The following is a 25,455-nucleotide window of genomic DNA, read 5'->3' on the forward strand; positions in this document are numbered from 1 at the left end:
GATAGTGGTAAATGATGGGGATGTGATGCTTGCGTCATTTGGAGTTAGCTAACGGTCAATGTGGTAACTCTGTGTCTTTATGTATGTGTGTTCGTGCGTGTTTCAGTGTGCATAAGATGAAATATAAATTTCATAGTGGGACTCATAGCGGCTATCGACATCATCTATACTATTTCACTTTTTCATCAATTGTTATTTTGATGAAGGTTAGATATTGATTTATGTGTATTTCTATACTTTTTCAACTTTTTTTTATCGTTATCCTAGGTTAGTAATCAAGACGTCGTCAACGCCGTTACGCCGACCTGCTCCATCGTAGTTTACGTCTCAACCGGTTATTTCATGTTTGACGCCTTGGCCACCCTAGCCAATGATCTCTTGATCACAGGACATATAGACATTTTGGCGAATGTCCACCATTCTTTAGCGTTTGCAGGCTATTTTTATGTGGCCTACTACGAGTTTTGTAACTACTTTTCTCTTGCTATTTTAAGCTTCGAGATGATCGTTCCATTTGCCAGGATAAGCTTTTGGCTCGTAAAATGCGGGCTAGCCGAATCATTGATCTGGAAAATCAATCAGGTGGCTTATATCCACGCTTTCCACCTACGCTCAGCTGTCGAGTGTTTCTTATGGGTCCAGATATATCTAAACTTGAACAGCTTGTGGGTAAACATACCTTTCCTACAATTAGCCATGTACTTGGTGCTTCTTGGTACGTCAACGTTTATTCTGACTCCGAGTTGGGGCTACGGGGCGTCAGTTCGATTTTTCAATTCGCGTAAGCGGACGGGTCCAAATAAAGAGGAAGGACGCCAAATTCAACATGATGCTGTCCTCTTAAAAAAGGACACGTAATTCAGTTTTCACAAAAGAAACAACGAAAAATCTGAAGAAAATTCACGAAGTCTCCAATTTTCAAAGGATGGTTTATATATTCATATACTAGCAGATTGTTTTACGTGACATGCAGGAGGATGCAGCTATTTGCATTTCAGTAGATCGTAGCTCAATCGTTTTCTAGACATCAAAAGATCTGCAAACCTCTCGTAAGGAAACTGTAGTAAAGTTCATTACGTTAAAGATTATAAAACCATTGCTTCATGGATTGCCTTCAAACTAAAATACTTTGTGCGTGAGAGATGATCAAAATGATGTAGACCTCACCCAAAAGTAAGGAGCACAACTCAAATCTTGGGGGCACAGTTATATAGAATGTACCTAATATAAGTGTCTACATAATTTCACCAAAAAGTTAGCTTAAAAGTTTATATGTGTTGGTAGAAATCATTCCGCAGCCAAGTTGAAGTGTGGTTTTCATTACAAGAATTGGACAAATGTTTGTGATGTCCTTTCTGCAACTTATAATCCACAGCAATCTCCTCGGGAAAAAGTTTGAAATCTTGATCCTCTGAAACGCTTTTTCCTGAATTTTGAGGGGCAAATTTTGCTGATAGATTAAACAAAATACAGAAGGGTTTCAGCTTGAGCTTTAGGGGGCGACGCCGTCCCGACATATACGCCGGCGGCGCGACAATCTTTGAAATCTTGACCCGCTGAAACGCTATTTCCTACATTTGAGAGGCAAATTGTGCTGGTAGAGCAAGCTAAGTTAAGGAAATCTCTATTAGAAAAAAGATATAGAAGGGTTTCAGCTTCCCACCAACGTATTTTGCCGCCACTACAGCACTGCTCATCGTGTCATGAATTCTACATAGCATGACATTACAACAGTGGAGGATTGCTCATTCTTTGACATAGAATTTCGAAGTTTTAGTAAGTTCACATTTCTGTATAGAAAAATTCAATTCAACTTTGCTTTAGAGCAAATGAAACGTTGTATTTGCAGTGCATAAAAGCCTTCTATTAACTTCTAAGCTAAACGAGGTATTTAAATTAGTGTTTTGCCTTATTATGTTATAATTTTTCTTGCAAGCGTTCCGTTATGTTAACGTTCTCCCTGTTGTTTGATCCAACCAACAGTACAAACGTTGTGTGATAAAAAACGATACCCTAGCATGAAGAAGGTTATACGATTATGTTTAGGTGGATTTATCATACATAATCTTTAGATGGGTGTTTTGTGTGGTCTATCAAAGAGCTTTAGATTATACTCATTGTAACAATATTAACACCTTATTGCGTAGATTTTACTATTATGCATTATATGAAATTTTACTAATATTGTTATATAGATTTGTGAATCATTCTTCAGGATCGATTCAAGATTTTTGTCTTCTCAAAAAATCTTGTTTTACTTGTTTGGAAATGTGTGTTTGTGGACCATAAGTAGAATAGAGGGTTATATAGATCAATTCATGCAAATTTATTCATGAGATGCAAATTTATGCAAATTTATACGAAATGTAGCCAATGAGCTAAATAACATAAAAAAGTAATTAAACCTTTAATTTATGCATATCAAAAGGATAATTTATGCAATCTTATCCATCAGATGCAAATCTATGCAAATTTACGCGAAATTAATTAATGAGTTAAGTAACATAAAAAAGGTAATAAAATGTTTTAATTTATGCGTAACAAATACATCATTTATGTAAATTCATTCATGAGATGTAAATGTATGCGACAATTGATTAATGAGCTAATCAACAAAAATGGTAATCAAACGCATAGATTGATGCATAACAAGGATATGATTAATGCGAATGTATTCGTGTGATGCAAATTATTGCGAAATTTAGCTTATGAGCTCATCAACGCGATCAGTTAATCTATGCATAACTGATAGATGATGTATACATCACTATGTGATAATGTATATGTCGACGGCCAGTGACCCAAAGGGGTCAAACCGGTGGTGACCTGTGACGTAAAGGGCCAAACCGGTGACGTCACAGCAAGCATCATGGGATCGTACGTTTATCTTCTCTAGAAACATCGCGTATGCACCAGAGTGCCTATATCATCTTCAAAGTGCTCCGGAGTAACTTATTACTCCCGAGTAAGAATTTACTCCGGAGTAGATTATTACTCCGGAGTAACGTAAATTACATGTAACACAACAACACAAAAGACACTAGGATATGGCGACACTCTTTCGTAACACGTACTTTATTCATCACTCATCGATCAATAATGTATCAAGGAAGTCATAAGCCAACGTGTTGTTCGTCCTATATGCCCAACATGTGGGAAAGTTGTACGTGCTGTTGGTGTTAGGTCGAAATTGTATTACTTCAGAACGAGGTAGCCATACTTTTTCATCAATGTCTGTTCTGAGACCCAGTTCTTGCTGTGTACGATCTCATTACTGTGACGAGGAAGCTCAGCAAACTCTATTAGATAAAACTTTTTGCCAGCACGTTTCGTCTCCTTGATCACGTGTTGAGGGACATCGCTTGCACGGTGAGTTATTGGAATTGTCCAGTCCCGATAGAGCGTCCACTCGTTCTCGCCACCACTGTCGTAGTCGTACTCTTCACTTTCATCAGATGATGCCGATTCGGAAGACAGATCTGACGCTGTATCACTCACGGAACCACTTTGATCACTGTCGGTTTCTGTCGTCGAGACTACCTCCTGGGGGTCCATCACAGACTCTGCTTCTGAGACGATTTCTTCGTCTTGTGACAATACATGGCCATCGTCGTCGCTGTCTTTTCCACCTTCCTTGACATCCGTATCATTTTCAGACGACGTGTCGGAGTCGTCGTCAAAAACATCGCGCTGTCGGTATGACCCCGTCTCGGTATCTACGACGACCTCTCCCGAGACAATAGCTGACTCATCTCGGTGTTTTCTTTCTTGATGACACACACACACACGGGCGCACGCGTGCGCACGTGCACAGACACACACAAACATTTTGTGTGTGTCTGTGCGCTTGTGTGTGAGTGTGTGTGCGTGTGTGTGTGTACTTGTGCGTGTGCGTGTGCGTGCGTGCGCGCACGAGTGCGTGTGTGTATTTGTGTGTGTGTTTGCGTGTGTGTTACTAACCAGTAACACATTTACTCCGGAGTTATGATTTACTCTGGAGTAAAAATTTACTCCAGAGTAAAAATTTACTCCGGAGCATCTATTTGCATTCATGTTATATCTTTGTGTGTACATCAATATCGCACCATTTTCTTGCTGTCCATTGAACAGAAAGGAAGCATGCCTTACGTCTGCGAGGTTTGTGATAGGGAGTTTGATCGTAAATTCAACCTCGATCGTCATCAAGAAAGAAAACACCGAGATGAGTCAGCTATTGTCTCGGGAGAGGTCGTCGTAGATACCGAGACGGGATCATACCGACAGCGCGATGTTTTTGACGACGACTCCGACACGTCGTCTGAAAATGATACGGATGTCAAGGAAGGTGGAAAAGACAGCGACGACGAAGACGATGGCCATGTATTGTCACAAGACGAAGAAATCGTCTCAGAAGCAGAGTCTGTGATGGACCCCCAGGAGGTAGTCTCGACGACAGAAACCGACAGTGATCAAAGTGGTTCCGTGAGTGATACAGCGTCAGATCTGTCTTCCGAATCGGCATCATCTGATGAAAGTGAAGAGTACGACTACGACAGTGGTGGCGAGAACGAGTGGACGCTCTATCGGGACTGGACAATTCCAATAACTCACCTGGCAAAAAGTTTTATCTAATAGAGTTTGCTGAGCTGCCTCGTCACAGTAATGAGATCGTACACAGCAAGAACTGGGTCTCAGAACAGACATTGATGAAAAAGTATGGCTACCTCGTTCTGAAGTAATACAATTTCGACCTAACACCAACAGCACGTACAACTTTCCCACATGTTGGGCATATAGGACGAACAACACGTTGGCTTATGACTTCCTTGATACATTATTGATCGATGAGTGATGAATAAAGTACGTGTTACGAAAGAGTGTCGCCATATCCTAGTGTCTTTTGTGTTGTTGTGTTACATGTAATTTACGTTACTCCGGAGTAATAATCTACTCCGGAGTAAATTCTTACTCGGGAGTAATAAGTTACTCCGGAGCACTTTGAAGATGATATAGGCACTCTGGTGCATACGCGATGTTTCTAGAGAAGATAAACGTACGATCCCATGATGCTTGCTGTGACGTCACCGGTTTGGCCCTTTACGTCACAGGTCACCACCGGTTTGACCCCTTTGGGTCACTGGCCGTCGACATATACATTATCACATAGTGATGTATACATCATCTATCAGTTATGCATAGATTAACTGATCGCGTTAATGAGCTCATAAGCTAAATTTCGCAATAATTTGCATCACACGAATACATTCGCATTAATCAAATCCTTGTTATGCATCAATCTATGCGTTTGATTACCATTTTTGTTGATTAGCTCATTAATCAATTGTCGCATACATTTACATCTCATGAATGAATTTACATAAATGATGTATTTGTTACGCATAAATTAAAACATTTAATTACCTTTTTTTTATGTTACTTAACTCATTAATTAATTTCGCGTAAATTTGCATAGATTTGCATCTGATGGATAAGATTGCATAAATTATCCCTTTGATATGCATAAATTAAAAGGTTCATTGGCTACATTTCGTATAAATTTGCATAAATTTGCATCTCATGAATAAATTTGCATGAATTGATCTATATAACCCTCTATTCTACTACCATACTTGTATATTGGCAATGTGGGTTGATGAAATAATTGTAGGGATACGGTGCATATTGTTGTTGTATTCATGATGGTTTGTATGATATTAGTTAAAGCAAGATTTTTAGAATTTGAAAGATCCAAATCCTTCTTACTTTTAAGAAATCATCATATTGGTAGGTTTGGGCAGAAGCAAGTGGTTATTATAACGTTGTCATATTAACCGCACTCCCATGGAACAACGAATATGTCGATTCTGTAATCTAGATAGATCTTCGAACAGAAGCATGATTTGTCATCTCCATTCTATTTTTCAAAATCTGTTTGTGCCTCTTACGATTGTAAAAATCTGGCCATCTTGTTATCTGCATCAAACGGTGGTGGAAAAACAGACAACGTCAACTTTAATAATCACGCCGGGTGTCTTACGACCGCCACGTTATGACGCTGGCGGAATGCGGTTTTGAATTCACCTATGTCTTTTGTGTTAAATTCATCTTAAATTATCCCATCTATCCACCAAGTTTCAAAGATGTGTATTTACAGTCTTTCACATCAGAGATGCGTAGTAACAACAAATTACGAACATACAGATTACTTACAGATACTCACTTCGAAGAGAAATATCTAAACATTACAAACATTCGACACCGAACAGCTGTCACAAAACTCCGGATTAGTTCACACAAACTACGCATTGATAAGGGAAGATATAACCGCATTCTTTTAGAACATAGAACTTGCCAATAGTGTGATTTAGGTAAGATTGAGGATGAGTGTAATTTTGTTGTTGATTGTACACTATACAACAATGGGAGGAATATCCTCTTTAATTGTATACAAGATAAGTTTCCTAGTTTTCGTTATTTAGATATCTTAGAAAAATTAGTATTCCTTATGAAACTAGACAAGTCATATCTCATAAACCCTGTATGCTCATACATCTACAATTGCCCTAAGAAGCGAGAAGAAATTGAACATGTACATAGCGGTATTAATTAGTCTTTAGATGTAGCTAGATATCACATTTTTGTTATCATTGTAACTATATTTCTACTTGTCATAATAACCTGTACTTAGCTCATCAGAGCATAAACGTGCAATAAAGGTATTTCATTCATTCATTATGAGAGTTGACCCAAAAATGACTGATACTGCAGGACACAGCATTTAATGTGAAATAGTTCATTTTTCAATTTGCATTCTAGTTAGCATAACACCGATAGGTTGAAGTGCATCATCCTCTGTTGAAAAATGTATTTCGACCTACAGTTACTAGATACATGACTGAATCTTAGGATTGTAGTTATCTGTGTAAAATAGATGTTTGCAAGTTATGTTTTGGACACTTCATTTACGCCGAGAACATGAATTTTGAGTTGACATAGAACTTGACATAAAAAATGTAGAACAGTACCTTTGATGAAAAGTTAACTATTATCTCTTGAATAATGTGTTGTTATGTGTAGATTTGCAAGACGGACTCTCTTTCAACAGCGAGCAGATTATTATTGGAATGAGCAGAGAACTTTGGACTAATGCTTCTGACCGTTTACAGTTTAAAGGTACACATCCAATATTTTGTGAAACACTTCTCTGATACACAACGGATCATAATGACCCCCAGCGGAGTCTTCACGCTTCGTTGAAAATAAAGAAATCTCAAGATTTATTCTGAAAAATGTGTCATAAGACATATTCATAGTCTCATATTCTGAGAAATTCTTGTCTCATAAAATCTCAAGATTTTCTCATAAAATCTCAAGATTTTCTTATAACATCTTAAGATTCATCACAAAATCTAGAGATTTTCAGAATAAATCTTGAGATTTTTTCATTTTCAACGAAGCGTAAAGACCCCCTGGGGGTCATTGTGAGCCGTTGTGTATCAGAGAAGTGTTTCACAAAATATTGGATGTGTACCTTTAACCCTATCTAGACCGGGCTTTCGACCCCCCCCCTTCATAACCTCCGAACGGTATGCTCTATTATCACCAAATTTGCAGGGAGTGATGTTCACGTGAAGTTTCATAATTTCGGAATGTGTTGTTAGCGACCCCCTGGGATCCGCCATCTTTGATCGGCCATTTTGAATTTCTTTTAAATACATTTTTTCCATGTAAGACCCCAAATAATCAAAATAGACTAAAAACATTAATCGAAATGTTTCTTGCTAATAAAATTCTAGGTTGTGACGAACTTAAAGGCAAAAAAGCCTGTTTATAAAAAAAATGATGATCTAGTCCGCCATCTTGGATTTTGAGTCATGACGTCATCAAATTAGCAAAATTTATGAATATTAAATCATGACAGCTACATTAAATCACATATGATGTTATACATTTAGGAAACTAGTGTGGTTGAGCAAGAAAACATTGGAAACAAGAGTTCTACGACCTCATAACTTCGCCAAATGATCTTAACTTTTATGACTGACGTATTGGGAGTGTTTCTCATCAATTATGAATCATACCAGTTGGTCGTCTTCACCCAAATAACATAAGTTGTCCAAACTATGACTATGAGCTAAACAAAGAAGGTTATGCTAACATTTATCATCAATTATGCAAATAAGCTCCTTATTAGCATAATTTGATTCAATGGTGTTCACATTCACACTACTTCCAAATGACACAAGTATGAAATTGCCGTCATTAACTAGTATGGAATTATAGTAGTTTGACATTAATTATACAAATTAGTCTACATTTGCATATTTTCTATATATCAACATTCCTATCTACCTCAGTTACAAATTTGCATATTTGAATAGTCATATCATGGAACACAGCGGGTTTTTAAATTGCCTCATTAATTATGCAAATTAGAATCTGATTTGCATCATTATCATCCAATCAAACAAAGCACCACGTAAGTTAAAGAGTTATAGTATTTCTAATTAATTATGCAAAAGAGGCCTTCATTTGCATAGTTGATATTTATTACTATTTCTCTCTTCCTCTGTCATGTCACATGTTTGAGAGTCCTATTATGGAATTTGGAGGATGTATCAATTTTCATCATTAGTTATGCAAATTAGATACTGATTTGCATAATAAGTATTAAATCATGTAAATCATCACTCAAGCTATGCACTTAGCAAAAAGCATGACCACCCATCAAGCCCTTCTTGAGTTATTCCCTTTCACAGTCTGAAGCAAAACCTGCTCCTGCAGTCCCAGAAAATGCCGCTAGGGTGTCTAAACCGATACCTTTTACTCTCTTTCCAAAGAGCTATCTACCACTCAAAAGTCGGTTCCATAGCATATCCAAAACATGAGATATCAAAATAGGAATTTCCGCTGCAGTACTTTAACAAGCCGCTAGGGGGCCCAAAATCTAATCATCTTCAGGTCTCACCAAGACCTACCAACATACCAAATATCAAGACAACCCATCCAGGCATTGTTGAGTTATGCTGGTCTTCTTATACATACAAACGCTACCCTATGCATAACCTTCTCGGCGAAGGTAACTACTTGCCTTGAGGAACAGTGCAATTTCACAAGATCAAGATCTGAAAGTCAGTGAGAAGCCAATTTGTGCCAGCCAGGCTTCACAGTCAAACACCCCTGGCCCAATGGGAATATCTCCTTACTACACCAGTAACACTTCCCCTATACCAGTAACACGTTCCAGCTGGCACCCATGGAGCTAGTATACACTCATACAATGTAACACATTTGTACACTTTCTCGTTAATTATGCAAAGTACTTCGCCCAAAATCTAATCATCTTGAGATTTCCCACATACACATCAACACACCAAATACGACAACAATCCATCCAGGCGTTCTCGACTTATTCTGTTCACTAACAGACACACAGACAAGCATCAAAACATAGACTTCTTGACGAAGTCAACAACTATGTTTAAATCGAAATAAGTGAAATTTGCATAAAATGCCTCTCCAGAAACCCGTCACCCGTTTTATCATAATATTGTTGCTAACAGAATTTCAGGAAAAGTCACCAAGTTTGGTTGTCCTACCATACGTCGTTTGGCAGTTATACGATGTCAAAGTTGGCGCGGGCACTTTTACCCCCCCCCCCCCGGTCTAGATAGGGTTAAGCTGTAAATGGTCAGAAACATTAGTCCGAAGTGCTCTGCTCATTCCAATAATAATCTGCTCGCTGTTTTACGTCTTATAATGAAACGTGAAAACATCTGTGCATACGGAATAAAGTCATGGTCTGACATATTTTTGTCATTGTCATTCTTAACCATTCAGATATTGCGTATACGTGTGATTATGTTTGTGCTATGCTTACAAAAAGTATATGTTTCACTCCACAATAACTCAAAACTCAAAAGCTACCTCAAAATTTCAACTAGTACTAAGAATATATGGAATAGATAATTTCAAATATAATCGATGTTCATCTTCACATAACTTCACAGCATGAAAATGCTGTAATCAACCAGTATGGAATAATAGTAGTTTCTCCTTGATTATGAAAATTAGCTATAGGGCTTCATTTGCATCTTTGTATCCGTCAATATTCCTCTCTTCCTCAGTTGCAAATGTCACATGTTTGAATACTTCTATCATGAAACACAGCGGCTTTATGAAATGTCATAATCAATTATGCAAATTAGATTCTGATATCTATCAATATTTCTCTCTTTCTCAGTTATATATGTCATATGTTTGAGTGCCGTATCATGAAATGCAACAGACGTATGAAATTTCCGTATTTATTGTGGAATGAAATCAAATTAAAAGTGATTAGAATTATTTTCTGATTTACATCATTTGTATCTCAAATTATGAACATTATCATTCAAGGTATCTGCATACCAAAAACCATGACCATCCCTTAACACCTCTTGGGTTATTCTCTTCCAAAGTCTAAAACAAAACCTGTTCCTGCAGTTAAAAACAAACGCTAGGGGCGCAATCCTACACCACTTATTCTCTGCCCCAAAAGCTATTTACCGAATATACAAAGGAGTCCTAAACTCCAGAAGGGGGTGTTAATCTTTGCTAAATCATGTATCAATGAATACATAATCAGCCTTCTTACAGAATTTCTGTTGTAGTGAATTACAAAATGTGTGTTCTGTCAAACAATATGATACTCACTAAACCCGTGCAGACCCTACCCATGTATTCCCTATACGTAAGCACACTTCTTCATCGGGAATATTTTTGGCATAAATGAGGGGCGATAAGCACAATAGGAAGGCCAGCTGTTAATAAGATATAAAAGAACACATAACAATAATTTTTTTTTTCTTATCGCCCTTGACATTCCTTTTGTAACCTAACTTTTATCAGGCCTTGTCAGGTACATTGTATTCAGCCATAGGCTGAGGTTGTTTGATTTAATTAATTAGAAAATCGAGGGTCACCTGGGGAATCAGTAGAATACTGAATGCTTTTTGAAGCGCACGGGACTGGTTGGTAATTTATCGTATACTGTAAATAGTAATAAGTATTCATGTTTACTACCTAAAATTATCATCTATTTACACTGCGCTATAATTGGATCAATCCGCCAATGACATCACCTAATGCTATATAAGGAGCGGCAGTTGACCATTCCGTGTAGTTAACTGAAATCCTACGCAACGACTGGACGTGGTGGGCAGTCTGTCCCGGGCTCGAAGTGGGGTCTTCTTACAATGGAGTGTGCGTCCACCGGTGCTTCGAGCGGCCTTTGGCAGCGTCTTGAGTCCTAGGAGAGGTTTTCTGGACTACCACGACCGAATTTCGGTCAAGGTTTGGCTAGTTAGTGAGCTTGTTTTGGCTTACAGAGCGGGGGACGTTTTGTTTTTAGGCCGTAACGAGTTTAGTTGACGGCTGTTATTTTCCCGTTTTTCAGTTTTCTGCTTGTGGCTTCGTTTTTACGAGTTGGGTTTGTTTCCTGGGGTGTTTTGTAGCTTGTTTTAACCTCGGGGTTTTCTCAAGTGCCTTTTTTAGCGTGTTTTGACGATTTCTCGTTGCAGCTGTTTTTGTCGACGGGATTTTGGCGGCTTTTTTGCAAGTGGGACATTTGCATTTGTATGCGTGGAGAATTTCTTTTGTTCTCTGGTTTTCGTAACAGGGTTACTCGGGTGGTTTACAATAAATGGTAAGGGAAGGGTACCTGAGTGGAGCTTTCGGCCTTGGCAAATCGGTGTCCTGGCCCTTGGTCGGATTGGGCCTTGTTCTGCCCTTTCGATGTAAGTTTCCTTGGGTGGGTAGCGTGTGTTTTGTGTGTTTTGCTTCGGTCATTAAGTGGTGTTGTGTGCCTTTACAGTGATAAGCCAAGCTCCACGGGTACCCACTGCGAGTTTGCAGGACTTCACACAACAGGCGACCCCGGCAGTCAACACTTCAGAGGCAAGCGGTTCCGCAGCGGACATGTTTAGCACGTCAGGCAGGCGTTACACCAAGACAGTCGCCGCCGTTGTTCAAGTGCTGGATGGACCTCGTCAGAGTCCAACTCAGCACCCAGAAGGATGGGACAAGCGGACACTTGGGGCTGCCTACTCGAGAGATGCAGGACCTGCGGCGATGGCGTGAAGTGGCATCTGCCAGGGCAGCTGACCTGCTGCCACCATTTTTGTCTGCAGGAATTTTGGCGGGAGTCTGGCGTTCTTGGGTTTTCTTTCTTTGAATCGTATTTCGGTGATTTGCATTTGTATGACGTAGACGCCGGACATGTTTGTCTGCGTTTTTGTTCTGATTATGCCTGATGCGATACGTTTTGTGTTTTGTTGTCTACAGTTTGGCGTCCTGGAGGCCAGTACTGCCTGTGAAAAGCTGCCTACCAATTGTGGCGGACAAGAACCTTGCAGTGACAGAGAAGCGATGGTGGAACAAGCTCCGCGTTTGTTTGTAATTTATAGGCGAGGGCTTCAGGCTTTTCGGAGCTCGTTTCTTTTGAGACGTGTTGTTTGTTAATTTTCCTTTGCTTTGTTTACGAGTGGTTGTCTCATGGGTGTTGTTTATTTTAGGCTGGCAAGTCACTCCGGAAGATGGGAGACTGCGGTGACAGAAATGACAACCACTTCGACTGCAGCAGTCGCTACCGAGACGGGAGAAAACATGCTGGAGTAGAGAGGCGTGCGGTGGAGACATTAGGGATGCCGTGGACAACTGTCGAGTAGCAATATGAGGTACGTATTACTGAGAGATTTGTACGTCGTGGTGGTGTTCGTCGACGACCCCAGTTGAGTGTTATTTGGCACATTTTAGTGCTAACACTAGCAGAGGGGCAGTCGAGCGGTTGCACACGTGACGTGACAAATGTGTACGTCGTGGTGTTGTTCGTCGACGTCCCCAGTTGAGTGTTATTTGGCACATTTTAGTGCTAACACTAGCAGAGGGGCAGTCGAGCGGTTGCACACGTGACGTGAGAAATTTGTACGTCGTGGTGATGTTCGTCGACGTCCCCAGTTGAGTGTTATTTGGCACATTTTAGTGCTGACACTAGCAGAGGGGCAGTCGAGCGGTGACACACGTGACGTGACAAATGCGTACGTCGTGGTGGTGTTCGTCGACGTCCCCAGTTGAGTGTTATTTGGCACATTTTAGTGCTAACACTAGCAGAGGGGCAGTCGAGCGGTTGCACACGTGACGTGAGAAATTTGTACGTCGTGGTGATGTTCGTCGACGTCACCAGTTGAGTGTTATTTGGCATATTTTAGTGCTGACACTAGCTGAGGGGCAGTCGAGCGGTGACACACGTGACATGACAGATGGGTGCGTCGTGGTGATGTTCGTCGACGTCCCCAGTTCAGTGTTATTTGGCACATTTTAGTGCTGACACTAGCTGAGGGGCAGTCGAGCGGTGACACACGTGACGTGAGAGATTTGTACGTCGTGGTGATGTTCGTCGACGTCCCCAGTTGAGTGTTATTTGGCACATTTTAGTGCTGACACTAGCTGAGGGGCAGTCGAGCGGTGACACACGTGACGTGACAGATGTGTGCGTCGTGGTGATGTTCGTCGATGTCCTCAGTTGAGTGTTATTTGGCACATTTTAGTGCTGACACTAGCTGAGGGGCAGTCGAGCGGTGACGTACGTGACGTGACAAATGTGTACGTCGTGGTGATGTTCGTCGATGTCCTCAGTTGAGTGTTATTTGGCACATTCTAGTGCTGACACTAGCTGAGGGGCAGTCGAGCGGTGACACACGTGACGTGACAGATGTGTGCGTCGTGGTGATGTTCGTCGATGTCCTCAGTCGTGTGTTATTTGGCACATTTTAGCGCTGACACTAGCTGAGGGGCAGTCGAGCGGTGACACTCGTAACGTGACAGATGTGTACGTCGTGGTGATGTTCGTTGATGTCCCCAGTTGAGTGTTATTTGGCACATTTTAGCGCTGACACTAGCTGAGGGATAGTCGAGCGGTGACACACGTAACGTGACAGATGTGTACGTCGTGGTGATGTTCGTCGATGTCCTCAGTTGAGTGTTATTTGGCACATTTTAGTGCTGGCACTAGCTGAGGGACAGTCGATCGGTGACACACGTGACTTGAGAGGTGCGTACGTCGTGGTGATGTTCGTCGATGCCCTCAGTTGAGTTTTATTTGGCACAGTTGAGTGCTGACACTAACTGAGGGGCAGTCGAGCGGTGACACATGTGACGTGACAATTGGGCACGTCGTGATGTTCGTTGATGTCCTCGGTTGAGGGTTCTTAGGCACAATTAGTGTGGGCATTCGCTGTGGGGTAGTCGAGCGTGACACGCGTGACACGAGCAATTTACACGTCGTAGTGGTGTTCGTCGATGTCTTCAGTTGAGTGCTCTTAGGCGCGATTAACGCGGGCACTTGCTGTGGGGCAGTCGAGTGTGACACGTGACGTGAGAGATGTGTACGTCGTAGTGGTGTTCGTCGATGTCCTCAGTTGAGTGTTATTTGGCACATTTTAGTGCTGGCACTAGCTGAGGGACAGTCGATCGGTGATACACGTAGCGTGACAGATGTGTACGTCGTGGTGATGTTCGTCGATCTCCTCAGTTGAGTGTAGTGTTCTTCGGTACAATTGGCGCGGACGCTCGCTGAGGGGCCTTCGAGTGTGACACCCGTAACATGGGATTTGTGTCGTGGTGGTGTTCTTTGATGTCCTCAGTTGAGTGTTCCTTTGCACAATTAGTGCGGGCACTCGCGGTTGAGCGTGACACATCGCGAGATCGAGAGTTGCAGACACGTTACATCGTGCATGTGGTACGTGTCTATGCCCTCAGGGGAGGGGTATCTAGCGCATTTAGTGCGGGCACTCGTGGAGGGGCAGTCGAGCGATACATAGGTTGAGTGGGAAGGATATAGTAGATCGTGTATATGGTGTCCTCACTGGAGCGTTTTTGGTGCATTTGGTGTGGACACTCGCTGTCGGGCTGTCGAGCGGGACTCACAGGGCGGGGCTCACGGGCCTCACATCGTGCATGTGGTGTTCGTCCATGTCCCAGTGGTATATTTCTGTGGCACATTTAGTGTGGACACTCACGGTCGGGCTATCGGGCGTGACTCACAGGACGAGACCCACAGGCTTAACATCGTGCATTTGGTGTCAGTGGAATATTCTTATGACACAGTTTTAGTGCGGACGTTCGTTGTAGGGTGGTCGAGCGTGATACACATGGCGGGTGTGAAGGGTATACGTCATGCATGTGGTGTCAGTTGATGTCCTTAGTGGAGGGTTTCTTTGGGCACAGTTTGTGCGGACACTCGTTGGCGGGCAGAACGAGCGTGATACACATGGTGAGTGTGAAGGGTACACGTCGTTTAGGCGGTGTTCGTCGTTGTCTTCAGTGGAGTGTTCATTTGGTACGTTTTAGTGCGGGCACACTGACGCGTGACACACATGGTGAGCCTGTGAGGAGATTTACGACGTGCATGTGGTGTCGTCTATATCCTCCGTTGAATGTTATTTGGCACGATCTTAGTACGGATGGCTAATGGCGAGCATGACACACGTGGCGATCGTGAAGGGTTACGTCGTGCATGTGGGGTTTGTCAATATCCTCGGTAGGGTAGGGTGTTCTTTGGCATGTCTTAGTGCAGGCATTCGTGCATGTGGCACACATCATGCTCGTGAAGGGTGTGTAACGTGCATGCGGTGTGTCGGGCAGGCGAGCGTGACCTACAAGGCGAGCGTTAGTAGGTATTCGTTGCCATGGGAATACGTTTATGACTTAGTTGTTGAAAGGTTAAGTGTGTGGCTCGTATGGCGAGCGCCAGACGACTTTGAATTGTGCAGGTGCGGCGCATCAATGTTGTAAGGTGGCTGTTTGCACACGTACACTCGACATGGTAGCACTACCAGCTGGGCGGAGGATCACATGGCAAGTGTTGTAAGATTTACGTGCCCCATGTTATGTACGACGATGTTGTCGGTTGAGAGGTATTTTGGTGTTTATTGCACGCTCTCGCTGTCGGATAATAGGGCGGCAAAGAGTTTGCGTCGTGCACGTCAGGTTCGGCGACATCGTCAGTTGAGTGTCATTGTGGCGCATTTTCGAGTGCGAATGCTGGTAGCACATTTGACAGGCGAGAGTATTTGTCGTGCATGTTGTCGGGTCACTTGGCTGTTATAGTGGCGATTTGCAAGAGAGGCACCAATTGATGGGCGGTCCGGCGGTGACACACTTGGCAAGCAGGAAGTAATTTTGCATCGGGCATGTGACGTTCGTTACTCTCGCCACGAGAGTGTCTGTTCGGCGCGTTTTATGTGTGAATGACCAGTAATACGCAGTCAGATGCCGTCTTACACATGACTAGCGCTGAAGGTTGATAGGTCACGCTCGTGGTGGATAGAGGCACTCAATGGCGATATCGATGGTCTCGTCATGCATATGAGTAAGACACAAGCCGGGAGTGCTGAAGGGACGGTGCGCATGGACTGAAATTGTGACAGATTGCTCTTAGAAAACAGTCATTGTTATTTTGGTCACGGTAGGTACATTGGGAGACCGTTGGTGGATGGTAACAGTGGCTATGTCCTTGTAGGGCATGGGAGTTTAAACCTAGGAGAAATGCAAGATGGGAGAGAAATCTGTTCCTTAAAAAATGTTAGCTAAGGGGATAAGTTGCCGGCAGCGGGTGCGACTTCGCCAGATGGGGTCTAGGCCAACGGGTTTAGGCGATCCGGCCCAGTTAAGGCGTGGAAGCGAAGAGCTATTTTAGATATTTTTTCGTCTCAAACGACTGGGCCCATCGGTGGTAAAGCCATCTTTTGATTGGGGCTGTAGGTCGGAAGCCGGATAAACGCAAGTTTACTTGACGGTAGAGTAAGGGAAATGGTCTGCTCGAGTTTGAGTATGGGTTGAAATGGACTTCTTAGAGTTTAAGAGAGGCTGGCTTAGGCGTTTGACTCACAGCGAGCTTCAACGGGGCTTCGAGCAGGACGGCGCTTACCAGACCCGCCCATTCGAGGAAATATCAGGCGTAAGGTAAGCTTTAGTCTGCAGCGGTTTTCAGACCCTGTCCTTGTCGGTAAAGAAAAGCTGAGGCGTCGGAAGATGTTCCCTTGCTTTATTGGTTCTTCTTTGGTGAACTAGAATGGCATTTTGGTTTGGATTTAGCAGCTCCTAGTTTTGGAGACACGATATCACTCTATGATGAGAGAGGGTCTTGGATTAAGATATTGTCATCATCCACAAGCTAGGCTAAACTAAAGGAAGACGTGATCCTCTGTTGACGGTGAGAGGTTCTTGGGTGAACTAGAATGGCATTTTGGTTTGGATTGAGCAGCTCCTAGTTTTGGAGACGCGATATCACTCTATGATGAGAGAGGGTCTTGGATTAAGATATTGTTATCATCCACAAGCTAGGCCATTAACTAAAGGAAGACGTGATCCTCTATTGACGGTGATAGGTTTGGTTTCCACCTAGTCAGTGGAGGGAGATTAAAGGCAGATCCAAATACATATTGGGTATGTGTGTGGCAGGAGTCGGCGGGTAGGGGCGATGTACGGCTTCAGTCGGTTGTGATGGACTACTTGTTGGCGCTGGCGACCGGTGTCATGTTGTATACGATACAGGATGGGCGCTGGCTCACCGGGTGGTAGGGTGTTAATGACCGTGAACGGTCCAGTCCAAGGTAGACGGAGTTTGTACAGTGCTGAAGGTGGATGGTGAAGCCAGACGCGATCGCCGACTCTGTACTGGTGGTGGTTGACACGGGGGGCTTGATGTTGGTCTTGCGTCTGATGGGACTGGGCGATGGCGTCGCGGACTGACGTGATGGCTGTCGTCAGGTCGGCCAGGTGTGCTGTTGTGGCTGGTAGCTGACAGGCGACGTCCACTGGTAGGCGGGCTTCTCGGCCGTGGACGAGGTAGAAAGGAGAGCGCTTGGAGGTGGTGTGGAGGCTGGTGTTGTAGGCCAGGGCGACGTGGGGTAGGATTCTGTCCCAGTCGTTCTCGCGCCCTGCTAAACACTTCGCAAGTATGTCTTTCATCGTCCGGTTAAATCGCTCGACTTGGCCGTCGCCCTGTGGGTGGTAGGGCGATGTGCGCGTTTTACGAATTCCAAGTCGGGTGCAGAGTTCGGAGATGAGGTGCGATTCATACTGTGGCCCTTGGTAGCGTCCGGCAGTTCGGTGTAGTAGCCGAACGCTGCGCCGGTGAGGTAGGTGGGGAGGTGGCGCAGCTTCGCTGGGTCGTCCAGTGGTTGGGACTCGGCCCAGGCATCGAATTGCTGGCTCCAGAGCTGGAAGTCGTCGCTCCCGTTGAAGGACGGGGGGAGTCTCGAACGTTGTGCGGCTGCCATGGCGTGGATAAAATATACTCGGAAGTATAGGCCGCTGCCACCAATTGTTATGTGGTAAGAACAAGGCTAAGAGAGGCACAGCCGCACACACGGAGATGGACTTCAGACTGACTCCGGACCGCATGGTCGGAGGTTTATCAATCAGGGACAGTGCCCTAACTCGTCCCAGATGTCAATTGTGTCATCCCCCCATATTTGGTGAATACTACATGTGTGCTCATTTACGTCCCAGTAAGTGATTAGGATGGGGGATAGACGATGCGTTTGGTTCGAGGTAAGAATGTTGTACATAGAGACGTACAATTAGCCTTACGGCAAGAATACTGTAGGTCAACGTTATGCAGTTTATTTGCGGTATGTCGGTTTTTGTGCCAAGCCTGTGCAAAGAGGGAATATTTTTGCGATTATTGGCTTGGGGTTTTAATATATTTTTCTGTCACCCGTCCGAAAAGGTGCTGATTAGGATGGGATGAGAATGGGATGAGAATGGGATAGGTTTAGGTTGTGGCGGTTTGGATGAGTATGGGGGTTGTAGTTATGAATTGCCTACGGTCATGAAGAAAGGTTGATATAAGTAGGGTTATCAGAATAGAACGTAGCGACGTAGGCACTACCCCATAACTCATTAAGGATGATTCAATGATTGCGCAGTGTAGATAGTGTACTATTTACACTGCGCTATAATTGGATCAATCCGCCAATGACATCACCTAATGCTATATAAGGAGCGGCAGTTGACCATTCCGTGTAGTTAACTGAAATCATCCGCAACGCCGAGGAGCGTGGTGGAAGGCAGGTCCCGGACAGAGTGAGCAAGGGTTGGACAAAAGTAGCGAGGAGTCGGGCTCTTGGTTTTAGCGCCAACACCCACCCACCCGCCCTTCCTTTCATTAGTTGATATGTAGGGACTCTCTTTCATCACGCGACTTCGGCACTACCCCATAACTCATTAAGGATGATTCAATGATTGCGCAGTGTAGATAGTGTACTATTGGAAAGCAACTCCCCTCTCTGGAGTTTAGGACTCCTTTAACAAATCACGACTATGGCATGTCCAGAACACGAGAGAACAATCATAGTTCATCAATCTAACTACATTCTTGTATTTCAGCCACCATGCAGGGTATGGAGACATGGCGGGAGAGTGGCATGTCAACAACCATGAAGGGCATGATGACATGGCGGGACGATGGCCGATGCGGTAAGGATTTTCCTGCTCGAGACGCGACTCCTGGCGAATGTTATCCGTATGGCACCAGCCCATGTTGCTCCGCTGCCGGTTGGTGCGGCATGAGTGAAGCCCACTGTACTTGCCATGGTTGCTATGACTACAGAGACGGACGCAACAAGTAGATTCTTAATAGACCCCTTTCCGGATACAAGTCACGTAGATTCTCGCCCATGTGAGCTCTCGCGAGCACGCGCGAAAACGAGGCAGTCCCTGACCCCCTGCCGTCTGCTAAAAAGGTCGTCGAAAATTACGTAGTTCTAGTCCGATTTGTCCGCGGCCGCGATAGGGGGAGGGGAACAACCGCATATGTTGTATCCGGAAAGGGGTCTGTTGTGATGTGTGATGTGTGATGTCTAAAAATAGACTTGTATTGGATTAAAAAAAGGTAACATTGGAGGTGTGCAGTAATTTTCCTCTAGTACTATTTCAGGTGATGTTTTTCAAATACCTAATGTCTACATTTTGGATTCGGGCACAAAGATTAAGACAATCAACAATAGATCTGTTAGTATTTACGAAAACGTAATTTTGGCGATGTGTTATTGAAATGCTTTAAAATCATATTCTTAATATGAGTAGAAAGATTTGCATATAGTTCTATGAGTATATGTCAGGATGTAGAAACACATAAAAAATATATAGGTGGTGTTCAACCATTTTCTTCTTCACCACCAAAAATACCCTTTCTAATTTTTCTTGTTTTTTCTTATACGCAGACAAAATTTCTTAAAAGAAGAAGACTTTCTGTTTTTAAGAAATACAGTTTGTCCACGAGTTAAGAATTTTTTTCTTAAGTAATTTTTTTGTAAGAAAGTTTGTCTTGATGTACGATAATTCAAGAAAGGGGAGAGAAAAATTTAATATTTTCGTAAACATGATAAGAAATATAATCTTGAAGTCAATAAAAACAAGACATTTAGGCTTGAATTTCTAGAAATTCTTGAGGGTAAAAAAATTGTTGAGAAGTAGTTTCTTAACTTAAGAGAATTAAAAAAGTGTTCTTTAATTTGTGGTGAGAATTTCCATGGAAAGAATCAGACTAATTCTTCTTTTTTTTTCTTTCTTATTCATTCTTAGAATTCTTAATATAAGAAAATTTGTCCACGAGTCAAGAAAAACGAGAAAAGCTAGAAAAGTAAGAAAATTAATTTTGGTAGTAGAATTCATGATTAAAAACCATTGGCTTGATATGTAAATATGTGTGTATTCACCTTAGCTTGTACATAAAACACCGAAATACCATATTTTGCTGATATCATCGCTATTTTGGATTTACCTGTCAAAGAAGACTATTGAAAGTGATGTAAGAACAACAATATTTGTGGAGTGAAACGTCTTGTTTTCAATTATCATAATCATAACCATGGCTCAAATCGCTCGACTTTGAAAGACGTTTAGCTGTTATATGCACCTTAGCTTGTAACAGAAAAGACTGAAATACCATTCTTATGCTCTGATGTCCCTATCCTCACGTTTTTATTCTATTGACGACATGTACACAGCTGAGCTGAACTGTGAATCTTTATTCCTGTGTCATGTGAGCTTGAATGCATATGGTGGAGTTAAATAAGTTACTTAGAAGTGAAACAAGTTTCTTAGGCCACAATCGACGTGGCTAGTGATACAGGGGTACACGTTGCTTAGGTGGCATTTGAATATACCTGATGATCAATATCTTCTATCTAGGTGCCAGTATCTTCTATCTTGAATTTGAAACAATACTGCTTTAATCTGCTGGTGTTTACTACTGTTTTCAATCAAACTGTCAAGGATGATTTTTGATTTAATGCAAACTTGTTATATTAAAGGTGTCAATAATCAATCATCATGATTATAAACATTGGCTGAATTATTCAATTTTGAGAGATGTCCATAAATGCTGGCTGTATATCATAGTGCAATAAAACAACAAACTAAAATATTTTGTCGGTACTGTTTTTCTAATGTTACAGTGAATGACTCAATTATGGACAATATCAACAAATGATATTCTGGTAATATTTGGCCATATTTTGCCAAGCTTGCTTGATACAGATGGACACCGTCGAGTTACTAAAATATGATAAGCAGTAATGGTGATTAAACGCATATTTTCAACACCAAAGTGGCCATCACATTTATGTGGCGTCGTGTGGCACAAGTGGTAGAGCGCGCCGCTGTCAAACAATGGGACCCGGATCTAATCCCAGGTTGTGCCCAGAGACATGTCCGAACTTGCGTCCCGACGTGGTGCCCTTGGGAAAGGCACTGAACACGACTTTCCTCACTTCAGTCAGGTGTAAATGAGTACCTAGCTCACCCTGTCATACACAATATACATTTATCATAATCAGCCTTAAAGGAAGATCAGTCCCCAGCTTTGAAAAAAGCCAAAAATAGTTTGTAGATTATTATCCTAAAAAAGACTAAGGAAATATCAAACACATTGAACCTAGCCATTAGAAATACAAATTTCAACATTCTTATGGAATTCTTAGCCTCCTTCGCAGACTCCCTAGAACGGCGGTATATATATGGAGGGGATGGGGGGGGGGGGCACACACAAGGGAGTTATGTAGCCGAGGGAGTTGTGTAGCCGAGGGGTGACCGCCGTCCTATCAAGTCTGCTCCCGATCGGCTTGAATAAGGGGAAATTTAAAAAAAACACTTAGGGGCTATCGACATGGACTTGTGAACTCCGGCGTCCCGTGGACCCCAATAAACCGCACGCGCCTCCTCCCGGCAGTGAGTTTTCACGCCCCCGAGTTCACTGATCCGGCCATTTCCTAACGGTCACCGGGGTCAAAATCAGTTTCAAGAAATCAAAACATTTTAACTTACCACAGAATGCAAGGATTGTTTTGTTGGCCTACCTACAGGTCACGGAAAGTCAATTTGTTACCAGATACTACCGTCTCTTGCCAAGTAAATCAATTTTCGTAAACATGATAAGAAAAATAATCTTGAAGTCAATAAAAACAAGAAATTTAGGCTTGAATTTCTAGAAATTTTTGGGGGTAAAAAACTTGTTGAGAAGTAGTTTCTTAACTTAAAAGGAATTAAGAAAGTGTTATTTAATTTGTGGTGAGAATTTCCATGGAAAGAATCAGACTAATTCTTCAATTTTTTCCTTCTTATTCCTTCTTAGAATTCTTAATAAAAGAAAATTTGTCCACGAGTCAAGAAAAACGAGAAAAGCTAGAAAAGCAAGAAAATTAATTTTGGTGGTGGAATTCATAATTATAACCATTGGCTTGATATGTAAATACGTGTATATTCACCTTAGCTTGTACATAAAACACGGAAATACCATATTTTGCTGGTATAATCGCTATTAAGGATTTACCTGTCAAAGCAGACCATTGAAAGTGATGTAAGAACAACAATATTTGTGGAGTGAAACGTCTTGTTTTCAATTATCATAATCATTACCATGGCTCAAATCGCTCGACTTTGAAAGACGTTTAGCTGTTATATGTACCCTAGCTTGTAAAACATAAAAGAATTTTATGCTCTGATGTCCCTATCCTCGTTCATAATCTCTTGACGACACGGCTGAGCTGAACTGTGAATCTTTATTCCTGTGCCATGTGAGATTGAATGGCGGAGTGATATAATTTACTTAGAAGTGATACAAGTTTCCTGGGCCACAATCGACGTGGCTAGTGATACAGGAGTACACGTTGCATAGCTGGCATTTGAATATACCTGATGATCAATATCTTCTATCTAGGTGCCAGTATCTTTTATCTTGAATTTGAAACAATACTGCTTTAATCTGCTGATGTTTTTACTAATGTTTTCAATGAAACTGTCAAGGATGATTTTTGATTTAATGCAAACTTGTAATATTAAAGGTGTCAATAATCAATCATCATGATTATAAACATTGGCTGAATTATTCAATTTTGAGAGATGTCCATAAATGCTAGCTGTATTTCATAGTGCAATAAAAAAACGAACTGAAATATTTTGTCGGTACTGTTTTTCTAATGTTACAGTGAATGACTCAATAATGGGCAATATCAACAAATGATATTCTGGTAATATTTGGCCATATTTTGCCAAGCTTGCTTGATACAGATGGACACCGTCGAGTTACTAAAATATGATAAGCAGTAGTGTGATCAATCGCATATTTTCAACACCAAAGTGGCAATCACATTTATGTGGCGTCGTCTGGCACAAGTGGTATAGCGCGCGGCTGTCAAACAATGGGACCCGGATCTAATCCCAGGTTGTGCCCAGAGACATGTCCGAACTTGCGTCCCGACGTGGTGCCCTTGGGAAAGGCACTGAACACGACTTTCCTCACTTCAGTCAGGTGTAAATGAGTACCTAGCTCACCCTGTCATACACAATCTACATTTATTATAATCAGCCTTAAAGGAAGATCAGTCCTCAGCTTTAAAAAAAAGGGAAAAAATTTCGTTAAAATAGTTTGTAGATTATAATCCTAAAATAGACTAAGGAAATACCAAACACATTGAACCTAGCCATTAGAAATACAAATTTCAACAATCCTATGGAATTCTTAGCCTCCTTCGCAGACTTCCTAGAACGGCGGCATATGTATGGGGGGGGGGGGGGGGCACACACAAGGGAGTTATGTAGCCGAGGGAGTTGTGTTACAAGCCGAGGGGTGACCGCCGTCCTTGATAGGGCGGCGGTCACCCCTCGGCTACACAACTCCCTCGGCTACATAACACCCTTGTGTGCCCCCCCCCCCACCACACATATGCCCCCCCCCCCCACATATGCCGCCGTTCTAGGAAGTCTGCGAAGGAGGCTATGGAATTCTTAGCTTTGTAACAAGACACTCACATGTGCACTATTAAATAAGGTGGACCAGTCAGAGCTAAGGTCACTCTGATAGGAAGCTGCAAAACAATAGAGGTCATTAAACTGTAACAACGTGACTAAATCTTAGGATAAGTAATAGAACACACATATGATATTGTGCTTAGAAATTGGCTCTAAATCTGCTGAATACTGTATATACAAATGAATAAGGGATAAATACGACATACGCGGAAAACGACATACTCGAAAAAATAGAAAGGTCTTCGAATCTGCATAAACACGACAATGTCTTGATAATGCTTTCGGAAGTTATTTGTATTTTCATTTTCTTCGTGGAATCTGTCTCAAAATTACCACTCTTTGAGGCATTTTGGTTAGTATTCGATATCATTGAATGACACATTTTAAACAAAATAGATTCATTCTTATAATTATGAATAATGAGCAACTCCAGATGAATGAAAAAAAAGGCTTTATAAATAGCTTACTGTTCATATGATCATGAAAGTTCATCTGTGTTGGCTGTTCTGCATGGCAAACAAAGGTCCTATCATTGCCTGGCCCATCCTACCAGTTTTGTTTGTCCACCCTTGTACCCCAACCCTGGCCTTCTATCTGGTGAACAATACTATCATATTTCATTGTTAACTTAAAATTTTGTTTATAGATAACAGATTTTCTTCCAGTCTTTGTGAAGTTGCTCATAGCTGCCCCTATCCACCAACAGTATGATTAGGTGTGTCTGTCTTCCATCTAGCCCACCAAACTTCCGTCAATTATCACTGACCCAGCTTTTCCTTGAAGAAAACTCCATTAGATTCCCCTTGTGGCCCGAAAAGTGTAGACAGCCCAGGATAGACAGCCGAGATAGACGGCCCAGCTCTTTCCGCAAACCCCTTATTTGCTTCTGACAAGATCACAACAACACGCAACAAGCACATAATATTCAATTTCGCCTTCCACGTTAAAATAAAATCAATCAAAACAAATATCCACCATCTCATTATGTAACAAATATTTCAACATTTATGGACGTGATATAAACCAAGATAAGTTTGGCTATCACTGAATTTCAATGTAAGTAAAACCTATCACGATGACCTTTGACCTTCCCGGAAGTTTCCCGCCCTTTTCAGACTGACG

At 42.2% G+C, this 25,455-nt stretch overlaps 2 protein-coding genes across 2 annotated transcripts; one reads left to right on the forward strand and one right to left on the reverse strand.

The window, feature by feature from the left end:
• Positions 1–4,119: 4,119 nt before the first annotated feature.
• LOC136435938 (transcription initiation factor TFIID subunit 11-like) lies at positions 4,120–4,611 on the forward strand. Its single transcript, XM_066429647.1, has one exon. The coding sequence runs from the start codon at positions 4,120–4,122 to the stop codon at positions 4,609–4,611; it is 492 nt and encodes a 163-aa protein (XP_066285744.1).
• Positions 4,612–16,326: 11,715 nt separating this feature from the next.
• LOC136435939 (uncharacterized) lies at positions 16,327–17,988 on the reverse strand. The gene is made up of 2 exons (XM_066429649.1): positions 17,589–17,988; positions 16,327–16,430 (listed from the first exon to the last, which is right to left on the reverse strand). Exons 1-2 carry the CDS (start codon positions 17,986–17,988, stop codon positions 16,327–16,329), a joined length of 504 nt encoding a protein of 167 aa, XP_066285746.1.
• Positions 17,989–25,455: the final 7,467 nt, after the last annotated feature.

Source organism: Branchiostoma lanceolatum, chromosome 5, assembly GCF_035083965.1.
Source record: "Branchiostoma lanceolatum isolate klBraLanc5 chromosome 5, klBraLanc5.hap2, whole genome shotgun sequence".
NCBI classification, from domain to species: Eukaryota; Metazoa; Chordata; class Leptocardii; order Amphioxiformes; family Branchiostomatidae; genus Branchiostoma; species Branchiostoma lanceolatum.